At 41.1% G+C, this 14,446-nt stretch overlaps 2 protein-coding genes across 4 annotated transcripts in view; one reads left to right on the forward strand and one right to left on the reverse strand.

The window, feature by feature from the left end:
• The first annotated feature begins 126 nt into the window (after nucleotides 1–126).
• rps27a (ribosomal protein S27a) lies at nucleotides 127–3,847 on the forward strand. 2 transcript variants are annotated; one of them, XM_069931458.1, is made up of 6 exons: nucleotides 127–151; nucleotides 253–317; nucleotides 1,068–1,122; nucleotides 2,841–2,926; nucleotides 3,052–3,183; nucleotides 3,657–3,847. In XM_069931458.1, the coding sequence occupies exons 2-6, from the start codon at nucleotides 270–272 to the stop codon at nucleotides 3,804–3,806; spliced, it is 471 nt and encodes a 156-aa protein (XP_069787559.1). In that variant the 5' UTR covers nucleotides 127–151; nucleotides 253–269; the 3' UTR covers nucleotides 3,807–3,847. The 2 variants fall into 2 exon arrangements, with proteins under 2 accessions (XP_069787559.1, XP_069787558.1); XM_069931457.1 differs by having other exon boundaries at nucleotides 138–162.
• Nucleotides 3,733–14,446, reverse strand: part of mtif2 (mitochondrial translational initiation factor 2) — a 45,065-nt gene continuing 34,351 nt past the window's right edge. For both annotated transcript variants that reach the window (XM_069931449.1, XM_069931450.1), the window contains 3 exons: nucleotides 13,766–13,930; nucleotides 12,839–12,979; nucleotides 3,733–12,498 (listed from right to left, as the gene is read on the reverse strand). In XM_069931449.1, the coding sequence (XP_069787550.1) occupies nucleotides 12,329–12,498; nucleotides 12,839–12,979; nucleotides 13,766–13,930 (476 nt within the window). In that variant the 3' untranslated portion in view covers nucleotides 3,733–12,328. The remainder of the gene's footprint in view (nucleotides 12,499–12,838; nucleotides 12,980–13,765; nucleotides 13,931–14,446) is intronic.

The raw sequence follows: 14,446 nt of genomic DNA on the forward strand, positions 1-14,446 counted from the left end.
TTGATGTTTCTTTATATCTCAAATAATTATTTTGCTGTATAAAATAATGTATACTGAAACAGGAGTATGTTTGCTACCTAACCCCTGGAGGCTCGTTTGGGAAACCCCGTTGTCCGGATGACAAGCCCTCTTTTCCTAATCCGCCATTAAGGTAAGGTGGTGGTAAGTGAGAGTCTACATGTTGAAGTCCACTGAGTTACGATGAACTACTTTAGACCGGATTTTTAAAACTTTTTTTTCCGTCCCTTGCAGGAGGATTGACTTTCAAAATGCAGATCTTTGTAAAAACCCTAACGGGGAAAACAATAACCCTTGAGGTGAGTGAGGGACAGTGCGTGGTCGGGAGAGGCCTTTTCTCTCCCTCTTCTTTCCTCGGTTAGAATGAAATAAAATGGAAACGTACACCTATATGGTCTAATTTGAAATTAATGAATAAAGGGTTGTTAATACAATGATCAGAAAATGCGATAAGCACTCAGCCGGTCAGGCCCCTTCGTTAAGGGAAAGACCTGGTTAATTTATTCTGGAACCCTCGCTTATTCACGTGCAGATTTCAAAGGAATAGATTTATCTAAAGCAATTTTAAGGTGGCTGTGGGCATTTGTTTTTTGCTGTTGGAGTGTCTGCAGTTCAATTATTTAATTAATTGAGGAATAATGAATCGCCCTGAATTGGATCTTTTAACCAATTCTGAAAAGACTTATTACCATTAATGAAGCTGTATTTTGTTGACCTTTAAAATGTAAAATTGAAACGTTATATTTTGCTATTGATTTTAATATTGTGAAATATCAAATGTATTATGCTTTATTGAAATTTTTAAATGTATTTTGATTCTGTAAATATCTCCAATCACTTTTGTATCTCAGCATTTGGGTAGGTTCTGGGTAGTTCTGCCAGTTAACCCACTATTGATTTTAATTTTTTCCTTTGTCCTGGGTACCACATTCTGGGGGATGACTTTAACTTCTGTTTAAAATAGCTTTTGATTTCTGATTGTGTTGAAATTACAATGTTCCAGTGCATCTAACAAATTGTCCATACTATGAAAAATGTTTGTTTTTCAGGTTGAACCTTCTGATACTATTGAAAATGTTAAGGCTAAGATTCAGGACAAGGAAGGTATGCTTTTAATTGTGAACTTATTTTTAATTTCCATGGAGAAAGCTGAACTTGAGTTTCAAACATGGTCATGTGAATTTCTTTTCTGTATGCTAATAGGAAAGTTGAAGAGGTTTTGTATTATAAAGATTAGAAATCGGGTAACATATTGTAGTTTGAAAACTGGTAGGGGAATGTAACCAAATGGGTATTTTAAACTGTATCATGTATTTAACAAATATAGCATTTTTCATCTGTATGGAAAAACTTGAGCACAAATGTTACACCTGTAGTTAAAAAGTTAACATAACAGATCAAAGATTCTGTCAGAGAGGTGAAAAAAATGAAACAATTTGTAGAGAAGGTTGCAAGAGGGATATAAAGGATAAGGTTAGGGTGACAGAGTGGAGATGTTGCAGAGGGTTGTGTACTTGGGATAGTTAGGAGTTGATTTTTTTAAAAATTAGTATTGTTTTGCAAATAACTGTGATATACTCATCTGGTTTTCCTCTGCCAGTGCAGGTAATAAAACTGATCCAACATCTCAGATATTGCAGCAGAAATGTGCTGTACTGGTACTGAGAAAGTAAGTTGGCCAAAAATGAAGAAAATTATGAATTGTACAACTCTAGCTGATTTAGTTCAGATTTTCATCACTTGTGGCATTTATTTTCTAATTCCGAAGGCTGCGTTTGGCCAAGTGGAAGTTGAGGTACTGTTCCTGAAGTTTGCTCTGGGTCTGTTCAGCAAATCACAGACTATTCAGAGTAAGAATGGAATGGAGAAATAAAATAGAAGGCAACAGGAAGTTTAGAGTCACCATTGTGGAACACTCGATTGGAAGAAGTTCAAGTGAATTATTGGTTTATTTGAAAATCTGTTTTGGGTCCCAGGATGTTGGTATGGAAAGTGTTGCCTTTTCTCTGACTGCATGACACCATACTCTGCAAGACTAGTTGTCTAAGGAGACCGAATTATTGGATCATGGCATTGCAAAGGGAACAATTCCACTGAAGGGGTGGGAGCAGTGTGTGGGGAGGAGCATTGAAATGTAGATAGATGCATTCACTGGTGGAATCTTGATAGTGCTGGCGAAGGAAAAATTATGCTATCACATCTGGGTCAGGATTATGCTTTAATTGAACAAGAAATGTTAGCAGTATAGCAACAAGATTTTTTACATGGATTTTCATTACTCTTTAATTTTGGAGCAAATATTGTTTATCAGTTTTTCTAAGCATAGTGACATCCCATTTGAATTGTGCATCCCTGATGAAAATAAAGTCTGGTGGATAGTGTGCTCATCTAGTCTCACTAATGAGGAAGGATGTACTTACTCGATTTGTCTTTGAGCTGAAAGGTCAAACAAAATGAGTCTGTTCTGATTGTGTGTGAATGGATGAGATGATTTTTATAACATGCAACATTCTTATAGAGTTAATATTTTCAAAAGCTGGGCTGTCTAAATGTCAATCTCAGAATAAATATTTCCCCCATTTGGGATGGCACGAGAAGCTGAAAATGGATATAAGAAAGTATATTTTCTTTATACTTGTGCATAAAGTAACGTTACTTTCAAATTGCTGTTCAGCAAGCTACATGAATGGATTGTTGGGTTGTAGTCAGAGCGATAATATTTTCACGTATTAATGCAGTTTGAATCTCGAATGAGGGCACATCTTTAAATTTGGTTTTATCAAAATGGGGTGGGATTTAATTTTCATTTTTTTTTAATGCAGGTATTCCCCCAGATCAGCAGCGGCTAATCTTTGCAGGAAAACAATTAGAGGATGGTCGTACTCTTTCTGATTATAACATCCAGAAGGTGAATTCATTTTGTGCTTGACTGTATCTTGTGAACTTCAATGTACTTTATTGATTTTGGTCCCAAGTGATGCCTTGAGTAATATAATGCAAACTTGCATTTCACAAATGTAACTTGTACAACAGGAATCAACATTACACCTTGTGTTGAGACTCCGTGGTGGTGCCAAGAAGAGGAAGAAGAAGTCATACACCACCCCCAAGAAAAATCAGCACAAGAGGAAGAAGGTCAAGCTTGCTGTACTTAAATATTACAAGGTAATAGCATGTCCAGGACATGGACTTCCTTACTTACATTAAATCTAACCAACTTTTCCAAGCAATTTTTCCTCCATAATTTTATACCTTATTATATGAATAATTAATAAATTGCCTTTAAAGGCCAGTCATTGCAGCATTGAATGCAAAATATGGTGCTGAGAAATGCTCTGGATGTGGATTTGATTTTCAGTTGACAACTTTTCCTCCTTCCCCATAAATACATGCAGCCTAAAAACATGGCACTTTTCTACCTCCAATAAAGGACTACAATTTGTAAATTTAATCACATTGGACTCTGGAAACCAAGTATCACCGCACATCCCCTGTATAGTTGAGGCCACTGAATGTGGTAAACTTGGTGTAATTGATAATATTATGCAGAAGATCCTCTTTGGTATGCTTGCTGGCTGTAAACATTGTTGCAAAATATTTACCCACTGCCTATTTTGATAAAATGTTTCCATTTCTAGGTTGACGAGTATGGGAAAATCTATCGTCTACGCCGTGAATGTCCATCGGAGGAATGTGGGGCTGGTGTATTTATGGCCAGTCACTTCAATAGGCAATATTGTGGAAAATGTTGTCTGACATATTGCTTCAACAAGGCTGAAGATGCATAATATACATTTTAATAAACTATGAAGGAAAGTTGTTTGTGAAATTGGCATTGGATTGTTTGGCATTAAGAAATTCCACGAGTAGCATTTTCTATAGAATATAACCTCAATGGCTGCATTCTAAAGGTGTATCAGACATATGATCTAATCTGCCATTGATACAGCACAGCAATGATCCCATGCTGCCAATTAAACCTACTAACCCATTTGAGCATGGGAGGAAAGTGAAGCTACTGGAGGAACCCCAAAGGTCACAGGGACAATGTACAAACTTCTTACAGCGATAGATTTGAACCCAGGTCACTGACAAGTTGCACTCAACTGCTACACTTTTTTTTAAAAAGTGTAGCCTATAAAACAATGCAAAAAGTTAATTTGAGCACAAGTGAATTCATAAATGCTAGTTTGAATGCTGCAAATTCCTTAAAAACGTTTGGTAACCATACAAGATCACATCAAATCTGAAACCAAGGTAGTCAGTGAAATCATTAAAGCTATTTAGAACAAAAGCAAGCAGCTGCACTGCTGCAGGAATTTAGTGAGGTATGCAACATCACTACACGAAGCATTGTTCAATTTTTGCATATGCAATCTATTGCATCTTTACAGTATTAGCAAAATATTTACTGCCAAATGCAGATTAATAAGCAACAATAACCAAAATGTTGATTGGTAATAAAAATTAAATGATAAATCAACATTCATAAAGTTGGGCTATGAAATTAATGGTACCTTTGGAACTCACAGAACCTGAACTTATACATCATAACCAGCAAAAGGCAGAGGCAGTTAATCAATTCTGAAAGGCCTCATGCAAAAGTCCATGAGCATTTCAAAATTGCAAAACTGGTTTGAGGAGCAATTGTCTCAGTCTCAAAGCATTATACTTCCACATTCTCATTTACACCTTACAGCACTCAAGGTCACTGATCAGCAGTTCAATGAATATAAACTTTCTGCAGCAACTTGCAAAAAAATTAGAAACACAATAATTAGAATGCACATGATTTTCTAACAATTGGTTGCTCAAGAAAATAGAATTAACAAATTTAATAAAAACTAAGTAATATCCATTTGAAAAATGGAGCAGATTTTTTCATGCATATTTGCGGGACAAATTTTTCTATATTTTACGTGGTAGAAAAATATCTAAAAAGTACATGACCAGCAAGCCAATATTTATGAATTAACTCAAATGTTTTGGTGTTTTGTGTTTTTATTGAATGAAGGATCCTACTGCATATATTTCTTATGTACTTAACCTAAAAAAAAGCCAAAAATACAAATCAGGCTGCAATGCTGTGAGAGAAGATACAGCATTTCAAATTGATGACCAGATCTGAGACAAATCAAGTTCTAAGCAGACTGGAAAAAGAACAAAATGTGATAGACAAGAAATTAAAAGATAAAAGTTGTAATCCACAAAGTGAAAGGTCAACCTGGAGGAGCTGTGAATGTAGCAGTTAACCAAAATTACACAGAAATGTACAGGTAACAGGAGCAGACCAGTTGGCCCCTTGAGGCAGTTCTTCCATGAAATATTGTAGCATCAACCTTTTATTCTCATCTACCCTGGTCGTCTATCACTCCCTTGCAAACTAACTGCCTTCAAAATGTCATTTAAAACTGCTCTTTATTCCAGAGAATTTTTAAGGCTGCAATGTACCATCTTGTATGTTTTTGGTCTTGCATACAATATTTCTGCAATAGATCATGTGAAGATGAGAGCAGAGTCAAATATTAAATTGGGCAAGAGTAGGTGGCAGAACAGTAACAAGAGGTGAAGGAGGAGACTCAAATTGAACAGAAGTGGACCACATTTTACATATATCCAAATGAGCAGGCATTAGAACACCTTATGAGGAAATGAGTAGAGGGAATGTAAAGATATTTTTAATATGAGATTGAACCACATTAGGGGTTGATTGATCAAAGCCTTGTTCCATGGCACAGTCCTGATGGAGGAGTTGATAAATGGGAAGTCTAGAATGAAAGCAAGCCAGGAAGCTGTTAAATAAACAAAAGGCATCAAAATTAAATGGATATAGATAGGAACTGAATCAAGGAGAGGAGAACAAGTTTCAGGGGTCTGGAACAGTCTAAGGTGCTGAATGAAGGCTCCAGGCCACAGAAAATGCAGTGATAAAAGAACTAAATCTTAAAGTGCATCATCTTGGGAATAGAAGAAAGGGTCTGATAGCAGACCAAAAATTCTCAGGCAAAGAAGTTCATGTGATTTGAGAATCCTTGACCATGTGGAAAAATGAAATGCAACATAGTACTGTTAATCATAAAGGCACAAATTCACAAAATGAAAATGTGACTAAAATATGTTTAATGAATAATGACACCATCTCAAAGGGACTGCTTCATCTCTGTTCTGAAAATATCAATACTCCCAAGTTTTTACATCAGCTTGTAACTAATTTTTAGAATCAAAATGTCAGATATAAATATTGTGCTGTGGCGTGTCTCGAGGTTCTAGCTCGGAAATAAGACACACACAAGGAATGTAGTTGACATTGATTAAATGAACTGGCTGCTCTCTTATATAGTTAGGCAACCCTGGCTGCCATGTAACCGACAGGTATGACCCACCATCAGTTATTGGCTGGATTGGACTGTTTTGCTGTAGTAACATCAATGGGTCACCAGCAATTGGCTGGCAGAGCCCACTTTGCAGTGGCCTATGGGAACAAGCTGCTGATACCTTGTGCAGCCCGCTTGATTGCCGTGTTCGAACGCCGCCTTTTGTGTCAGCTTGCAGTGATAGCCGTGGGCCGCTACACGACCCATGACCACCGCCCCCCCCCCCCCAAGAACCTGCGAATATTAGTATATTAATATACACGTATATTAGTACCTTTGGAAGGCCTGCCCCTGCAGCAAAGGATTGGGAGTGTAATTGGTTGCTGTCCAAATGTGCCGGTTTGAGCCAGTCAATCATGAAAGTCTCTTCCCTGCCTCTGATGTTCAAAATAGAAGTTGACCCATTGTGTCAGAGGATGTGATTTGGGCCTTCAAACAATCTTTGGAGTGAGCTCAGTGCCTCACAAAAACATATTCAGTTTTTGGGGACTATAGATCAAGGATGTCCATGCATTTTGGGAAGTGTTGATGCAAGCGTTCGTGCAGTCTGGCTAGGGCAGCGTCTAGTGGGTCTTTCGGGGTACTAGCCAAGAATTTGCTTGGGCGTGCTGTAAACTATCTTGGCTGCAGATATAATGAAAACCTCCTTGTGCAGTTCAAATGTCCAGGAGAACCCACGGCAGCTCATTATTCAGTTGGGTCCTGAGAGTCTGGTCATGAGGGCTGATTTGAGGTGCCTATGGAACCTCTCTATCAATCTGTTGGCTTGTGGGTGATCTCCCATTGTCTGGTGGAGTTGGGTTCCAAGGGTATTGGCCAAGGCTGCCCATAGAATGTAGGCAAATAGGGCTCCTCTATCAGAGATTAGATGTTCTGGGACCCCAAAGGTGCCACCCAGTTGTTTAGCAGGGCCCTAGCACATGCCTCAGTGGGTACCTCAGGTAACGGGACTGCTTCGGGACACATGGTTGAATGGTCTACAATAGTGAGCAAGTATCAGGAACACTGTGACAGCAGTAGTGGGCTGGCAATGTCCACGTGTAGGTGGCTGAACCTTCGCCGTGGTAGTTCGAAAGTCTGGAGAGGGGTCTTAACATGTGTCTGGATCTTAACAGACTGACATTGTGTGCAAGCCTTTGTCAACTGGCTGACCTCTTTTTGGAGGCCAAACCAGATTAATCAGTCAGCTACCATTCTGACAGTAGTCCTAATGGAGGTGTGTGCCAGACTGGAGACCATGTCAAAATTTTGTCTTTTTCAATTGTCTGGGATGATTGGGCATGGCTTACTGGTAGCTGCGTCACACAAGAGTCATTTCACCTGGGCCGATTGGGATGTCCTCCAGTTTCAGGCCGGTTATTGCAGTCCGATAAGCAGGGATGTTGGGATTTGCTTGTTGTGCTTTCACCAGGGCAATGTAGTCAATGCTTGGGGCGGGGACACGTATAGCAGAAATGGCAGGTCAGGACAATATATCCGCCACCACACTGGATTTTCCCGCAATATGACTAATGTCAGTAGAGAATTCTGAAATACAAGAAAGGTGTCTCTGTTGCCTGGCTGACCACATATCTTAAACTGCTGAACCATAAGTGCTTTATGGTTGGTGAAGATCTGGAATATCCTGCCCTCCAGGAAATATTGAAAATGCCTCACTGCCAGGTATAGAGCTGACAGTTCATGGTTAAATGTACTATATTTCTGTTCCTGCAGTTAGAGGTGCTTGCTTAAAAAAGGCTAGTGGGTGCCATTATCCATACACCAGCTGCTCAAGCACACCCCTGACAGCTGTATAGGAGGCATCCACTGTAAGGGTTGTCAGGGTGTCAGATCTAGGGTGCACCAGTAGCATTGGGTTAGCCAGAGCGTCCTTAGCAGATTGGAAAGCCTCATCCATATAACGTCTTTCTTGTGACTGGAAATGAGGGAAAATAATGGCCTTGTGATGTGGGCTGCCACCGGTATGAATCGGTGGTAAAAATAATCATATCGCTGAATTTCTGTAGGCCTTTGACTATTTGGCCTAGAAAATGACTGAATGGCCTTTACCTTCTTAGGCAGTGGCCTGACCCCATCTTTATTAATTTGATGCCCCAGGAAGTCAATAGTCTCATGGCCAAACTGGCATTTGCCAGGTTAATGGTTAACCTACTCACTCAGGCGAGTGCACAAAAGTCATGCGAGTAGCATTTTCAGCGTGGTCACGGCTAGTTATCAGAACATTGAGATAAATGAAAACAAATTGGAGATACAAGCCCACTATATCTATTAACCTCTGGAAGATTTAAGCTGCATTTTTCAATCTGAAAGGCATCTGGAGGAACTCAAAAAGTCCAAAGGAAGGGTGATAATAGTGGTCTTAGGGCTATCATCCGGGAGGTCCAGGATTTAATGATAGCCCCAGATTGTCAAGTTTTGAGAATATACAGGCCCTTTGAAGGTTAGCGGTGAAGTCTTGTATGTTGGGGACCAGATACCTGTCGGGCGTGGTGGCATCGTTGAGGTGTCAGTAGTCTCCACATGGCCTCCACACTGCTGATGCTTTGGCCATGGATTGTCAGATTATTGTACAAGTCCAAATTCCTCCATTTTACGGAATTCCTCCCTTGCCAGGTTAAGTTTCTCAGGTGGCAGGCAGCACATCCTGGTGTGGAGGGGAGGTCCTTTAGTGAGGATCTGGTGCCGCACCCTATGTTTGGTGTTGTAGAGGTGAAATGTAGCATTGTAATGGAAAGAAACTGGGCAATAATGTGTGAAAATGCATTGTCAGTCACAGAATGTAGGTGCAGGGCCTTGAGTCCTATGCCATCAGGTCAGGTCTTCGAGTGTACCAGCCTCCGTTCCTTATTGTTCACTAGTAGAGAATTGGCCTGAAGGAAGCTGGCCCCCAGGAGTGGCTGTTGAACACATGCCAAAGTGAACCTCCAGGTAAAATGGCAGTTGCTGAAACAAAGGAAAATGGTGCGGGTGCCAAAGGTGCGTATGTCTGAGTTATTGGCAGCCCTTAGTTCTTGGCCCATCCTTTGGCTGCAGGTGTTGGAGGTGAGGGGGTGGGGGAGGACACTGACTTCAGTCCCAATATCGACCAGGAACTGGCGACCCGATAAGGATTCTCGTATATGAAGTAGGCTTTGATGTATGCTGACCATGGCAGCCATCATTGATGGCTGGCTCTGGGGTTTCCCGGGAACGCGCAGGGGGTGTGGCATCGACGGACTTCTGAACCCCAGTGTTGGTGATAAAAACAATACGGCTCACTGGTGGGGTCCGTCGCTTGGGTGAGTTTGTTGATCAGTGGGCTTCCTGGCTGGTCGTCATTGTTGAGGCATCGTCTCCTGTTCCAGCGTAGTGCGGGCACCTCTATTCGTCGCCCATATCACGTCTGCTTGGGCAGCTACATTTCTGGGGTCATCAAAATCTTCTGCGATGAGCAGCTGGATGTCTTCAGGCAGCCACTCCAGAAACGTCTGCTGAAACAATGGGAAAGAGGTGTGGCCATTGTTAAGACTGAGCATGTCACTCATGAGGGCAGAAGGGGCCCTGACCCCCAAACCATCCATATGCAAAGGTTGGGCCTGAAAGTGAGGGTTAGTAGCTCAGTGATAGCTATATACTTCCCTATCTTCGGGTCTGTGAAAGGAAGTCAATGATCCAGGCTGTAGTGTCCTGCTCGAGGGCGCTTACTACGTTGTAGTAGCATGTGTCGTCAGTGAAGATCCAGTGAATGGCGAACTGTGCCTCGGCTTGCTGGAATCAAACCCATAGCTGCAACACCCAGAAGCTCAGCAGCTTCATGGAGACTGTCCTGATTGAAGGTTTGTCTTCCATTTTGATATCCAGCGTTGGATCCAAAAATTCCATTTGAACCAGTCGGGGCCACCACTGTGGTGTGTCTCGAGGTTATAGTTCAGAAATAAGACACATACAACAAGGAGTGCAATTGACACTGACTTAATGAACTGGCTGCTCTCTTTTATATAGTTAGGCTGACCCTGGCTACCATGTGACCGACTGGCATGATGACCCACCATCGGTGATTGGCCAGTTTTGCTTTAGCGTCATCGAAGGGTATGTCCACGTCTGCTGCAGGCCCGTTGGTGACTGACAAGTCTGATGCGGGACAGGCACGCACGGTTGCAGCAGTTCCAAGGGAAAATTGGTTGGTTGGGGTTGGGTGTTGGGCTTTTCCTCCTTTGTCTTTTGTCAGTGAGGTGGGTTCTGCAGTCTTCTTCAAAGGAGGTTGCTGCCCGCCGAACTGTGAGGCGTCAAGTAGCACGGTTGGAGGCGATATAAGCCCACTGGCAGTGGTCAATGTGGCAGGCACCAAGAGATTTCTTTAAGCAGTCCTTGTACCTCTTCTTTGGTGCACCTTTGTCTAGGTGGCCAGTGGAAAGCTCGCCATAGAACACGATCTTGGGAAGGCGATGGTCCTCCATTGTGGAGATGTGACCCACCCAGCGCACTTGGGTCTTCAGCAACATGGATTCGATGCTTGCAGACTCTGCCTGCTCGAGTACTTTGATGTTGGTGATGAAGTCATTCCAATGAATGTTGAGGATGGAACGGAGACAGCGCTGATGGAAGCATTCTAGGAGCCGTAGGTGATGCCGGTAGAGGACCCATAATTCGGAGCTGAACAGGAGCGTGGGCATGACAACGGCTCTGTACATGCTGATCTTTGTGTGTTTCTTCAGGTGGTTGTTTTTCCAGACTCTTTTGTGTAGTCTTCCAAAGGCGCTATTTGCCTTGGCGAGTCTGTTGTCTATCTCTTTGTCGATTCTTGCATCAGATGAAATGGTGCAGCCGAGGTAGGTAAACTGGTTGACCATTTTGAGTTCTGTGTGCCTGATGGAGATGTGGGGGGGGCTGGTGGTCATGGTGGGGAGCTGGCTGATGGAGGACCTCAGTTTTCTTCAGGCCGACTTCCAGGCCAAACATTTTGGCAGTTTGTGCAAAACAGGACGTCATGCGCTGGAGAGCTGGCTCTGAATGGGCAACTAAAGCGGCATCGTCTGCAAAGTGTAGTTCACGGACAAGTTGCTCTTGTGTCTTGGTGTGAGCTTGCAGGCGCCTCAGATTGAAGAGACTGCCATTCGTGCGGTACCGGATGTAAACACCGTCTTCATTGTTGAGGTCTTTCATAGCTTGTTTCAGCATCATGCTGAAGAAGATGGTAAAGAGGGTTGGTGCGAGGATGCAGCCTTGCTTCACGCCGTTGTCAATGGAGAAGGGTTCGGAGAGCTCATTGCTGTATCTGACCCGACCTTGTTGGTTTTCGTGCAGTTGGATAACCATGTTGAGGAACTTGGGGGGCATCTGAGGCGCTCTAGAATTTGCCAAAGCCCACGGTGTCAAAGGCTTTGGTGAGGTAAACAAAGGTGATGTAGAGACCTTTGTTTTGTTCTCTGCACTTTTCTTGGAGCTGTCTGAGGGCAAAGACCATGTCAGTAGTTCCTCTGTTTGCGCGAAAGCCACACTGTGATTCTGGGAGGACATTTTCGGCGACACTAGGTATTAGTCTATTAAGGAGAATCCTACCATACTTTTACCATATTTAACAGATTAGTCATATGCTTTTACTCAAGGGAATAAAAAATGTCATTTGAAAAAAACGATACTTACAAGTAGAGATATATCAAACCATGGCTTGAAACCTTCTGGTCATTGACTGATTTTGCCATATTCTTTTTCATAGATTTGTTTTGCAGGTCGTGTGAACTCGACTGAACAACAAATTAACTAACTCCTTACAAAATGCTAATGACACTTACATTAAAAGTGACAAAACACACTAATAACAGTCTTTTTTAGCAGTCTGCATTCCACAAATTAGTTCAAATATAACAGAAACATATCTTTCACCCATTTTGCTGGACAGAATTTACAATGGTAGTGCAATTGTATTCAAAAACAAAAGTTTAGGACAGAAAAGTGTTTTAAAATCCTGGATCCCAGGATATCTTCTGTTGAATTTCTTTTTCTTCATAACATATAATTTCATCGCCCAGCTTTATATCAATATCGTTATCCAAGCTGAGGCCACATTCCATGCCTGCCTTCACAACAGTGACATCATCCTTCACATGTCTGAGAGAAGTAAGGGAACCTGAATAGAGAAGAGAAAAATAGTGCTTTACACCACTGGTTACAAACACCCACCCCGCATAAACATTTTAAAACACATTTTCTGATTTGTGGCTTTTCTTTTGCTTGTCCAATGCATCTCTCACCAATACAGCAATAACCTTCACAGATCAATCAATACATCAGACAAGCAATTTGCTCTCTACCAAATTAATATTTTGCAAACATCTATTGCAAACATAAATACTCAATGCTACACCATTCTTAGAAATTTGTACTATATTAGCAATTGTGCTTGCAATGATATTGTAAAATAGTAAAGCACAAACTATAATCAGAGCTAAATGAGAAAAAAAACATACCTTTCCACAAAATATGCCCGTTGCGGATGAGCTTAAACTTCAGTTTTCTGTGCAACTGACCCTTTTGGACCCTACAACCTGCTACAGCAACCTCCTTTTTTCCCACTGTCACATGGAAAAGGGCCAACACCGATGCCTCTCCTTAAAGCAAATAGTTTGGGTAAAAACTGCTGAGAATTGTAGCAGAGTATATTGAGAAATTAGATATATTAAGTCACAATTACATGCAAAATTTGGCACATTTAGAAATCTATACTGAACAATATTAAATTACACTGGACAACAAATTCCCCCCCACCCAAAAGGTTTGCTTCCTGCAAAAAAAATTATCAGGGATTATGATAAACAACTTCAAGATGAAGATAAAGATAATTTCAGATTTCCTGTATCACAGAGAAGTTGGAAAAAAACCCATTAAATTAACCTTGATTGAATTTACCATGTTTAATTGCATAATGATGCTGCCACAATGCTTTAGATCAACTGACCTAAAAAATTTTTTGCCGCTGATTTTCGTTTGTGGTCAGCATCTCATGCCTCTTGTGTCAGTGTCCAACAAAAGTTGGTCAGTATTGATGGATTCCAGTTGCCTAATACTGTTTTCCCATGGTTGCAATGTCCTGGTGAAACCTTTCACCATGTTCATCACAGACTGCACCCAAGATCAACAGGAAAGAAGTCCACGTTTGAATGCAGAAAAATAACTTTCAATGACATGTTGCACTTTAGGACTTTCTATACTTGAAGTAAACTTAAAATATGACAGAAAAATAAAATCACAAAAATAGGTTATATCTAAAAAACAGTATGTGATATGAAAATTTTAAGATTTTTGTGATCAGGAGCCCAAAATCCATAAAATACACCCAAAGGTGTTCTGCTTCAATCTTTGTTGTCTAATGTTTTGTTACAAGATCTAAAATATACCTTTTATGTTTTCTTCAATACTTGGGGGCAATTTGGCACTCAGTTCATCCTTGAGATCTTCAATGAGCTGGTAGATAACCTTAAACAATTTGATTTTTATTCCTTTCTTAGTAGCCATCTGTTGTACCACTTTGTTTGCATTTACATTAAAGCCATATACCAAGCCTATAAATTCAATAAAAAAAGATACTGTTCATTTTCAAGCCAAAATTCTACACACTGATCCTAATGATAGAATCTTCCTGAACTATGCCTTCCACCCCCCCATCATTGTTAACAAACCCTCTCATTGAATTTCATCCATTTGCCACACATATGGTCTCAATCACTGGCCTCCAGGACAGAACACGGATAGAGTTCTTGTGGTCCTCACCTCCCACCTCGCCAGTTCCCATATTCAACAAATTATTCTCCACAATTTCTGCCATGTGCGTAAAATATTCAAACACCAGACCTTTCCCTTTGTGTCTCCCTGGTGCATCCTTCCCACCAATCACTCCACTTCCTATGGCACTATCCCTTGCAGCTGCAAACAATGCAACATTTGTCCTTCCACCTCTTCCCCTATCACCCAAGAAGCTAGTCTTTTCAGGTGAGGCAGAGATTTACTTGTACTTTTTCCAAATTAGCCTCAACCATTGAGTTCACAATTTGAATTGTATTTGATAAGACTACTGATTT

Source organism: Narcine bancroftii, chromosome 4 (genome assembly GCF_036971445.1).
Source record: "Narcine bancroftii isolate sNarBan1 chromosome 4, sNarBan1.hap1, whole genome shotgun sequence".
Taxonomy (NCBI): Eukaryota; Metazoa; Chordata; class Chondrichthyes; order Torpediniformes; family Narcinidae; genus Narcine; species Narcine bancroftii.

Excerpts from the sequence above, each read along its gene's own strand:
- rps27a (XM_069931458.1), top strand. The coding sequence starts at position 270 with ATGCAGATCTTTGTAAAAACCCTAACGGGGAAAACAATAACCCTTGAG. Across the intron at positions 318-1,067 it reads GGAAAACAATAACCCTTGAG|GTTGAACCTTCTGATACTAT; the intron begins GTGAGTGAGGGA and ends TTTGTTTTTCAG. Across the intron at positions 1,123-2,840 it reads TAAGATTCAGGACAAGGAAG|GTATTCCCCCAGATCAGCAG; the intron begins GTATGCTTTTAA and ends TTTTTAATGCAG.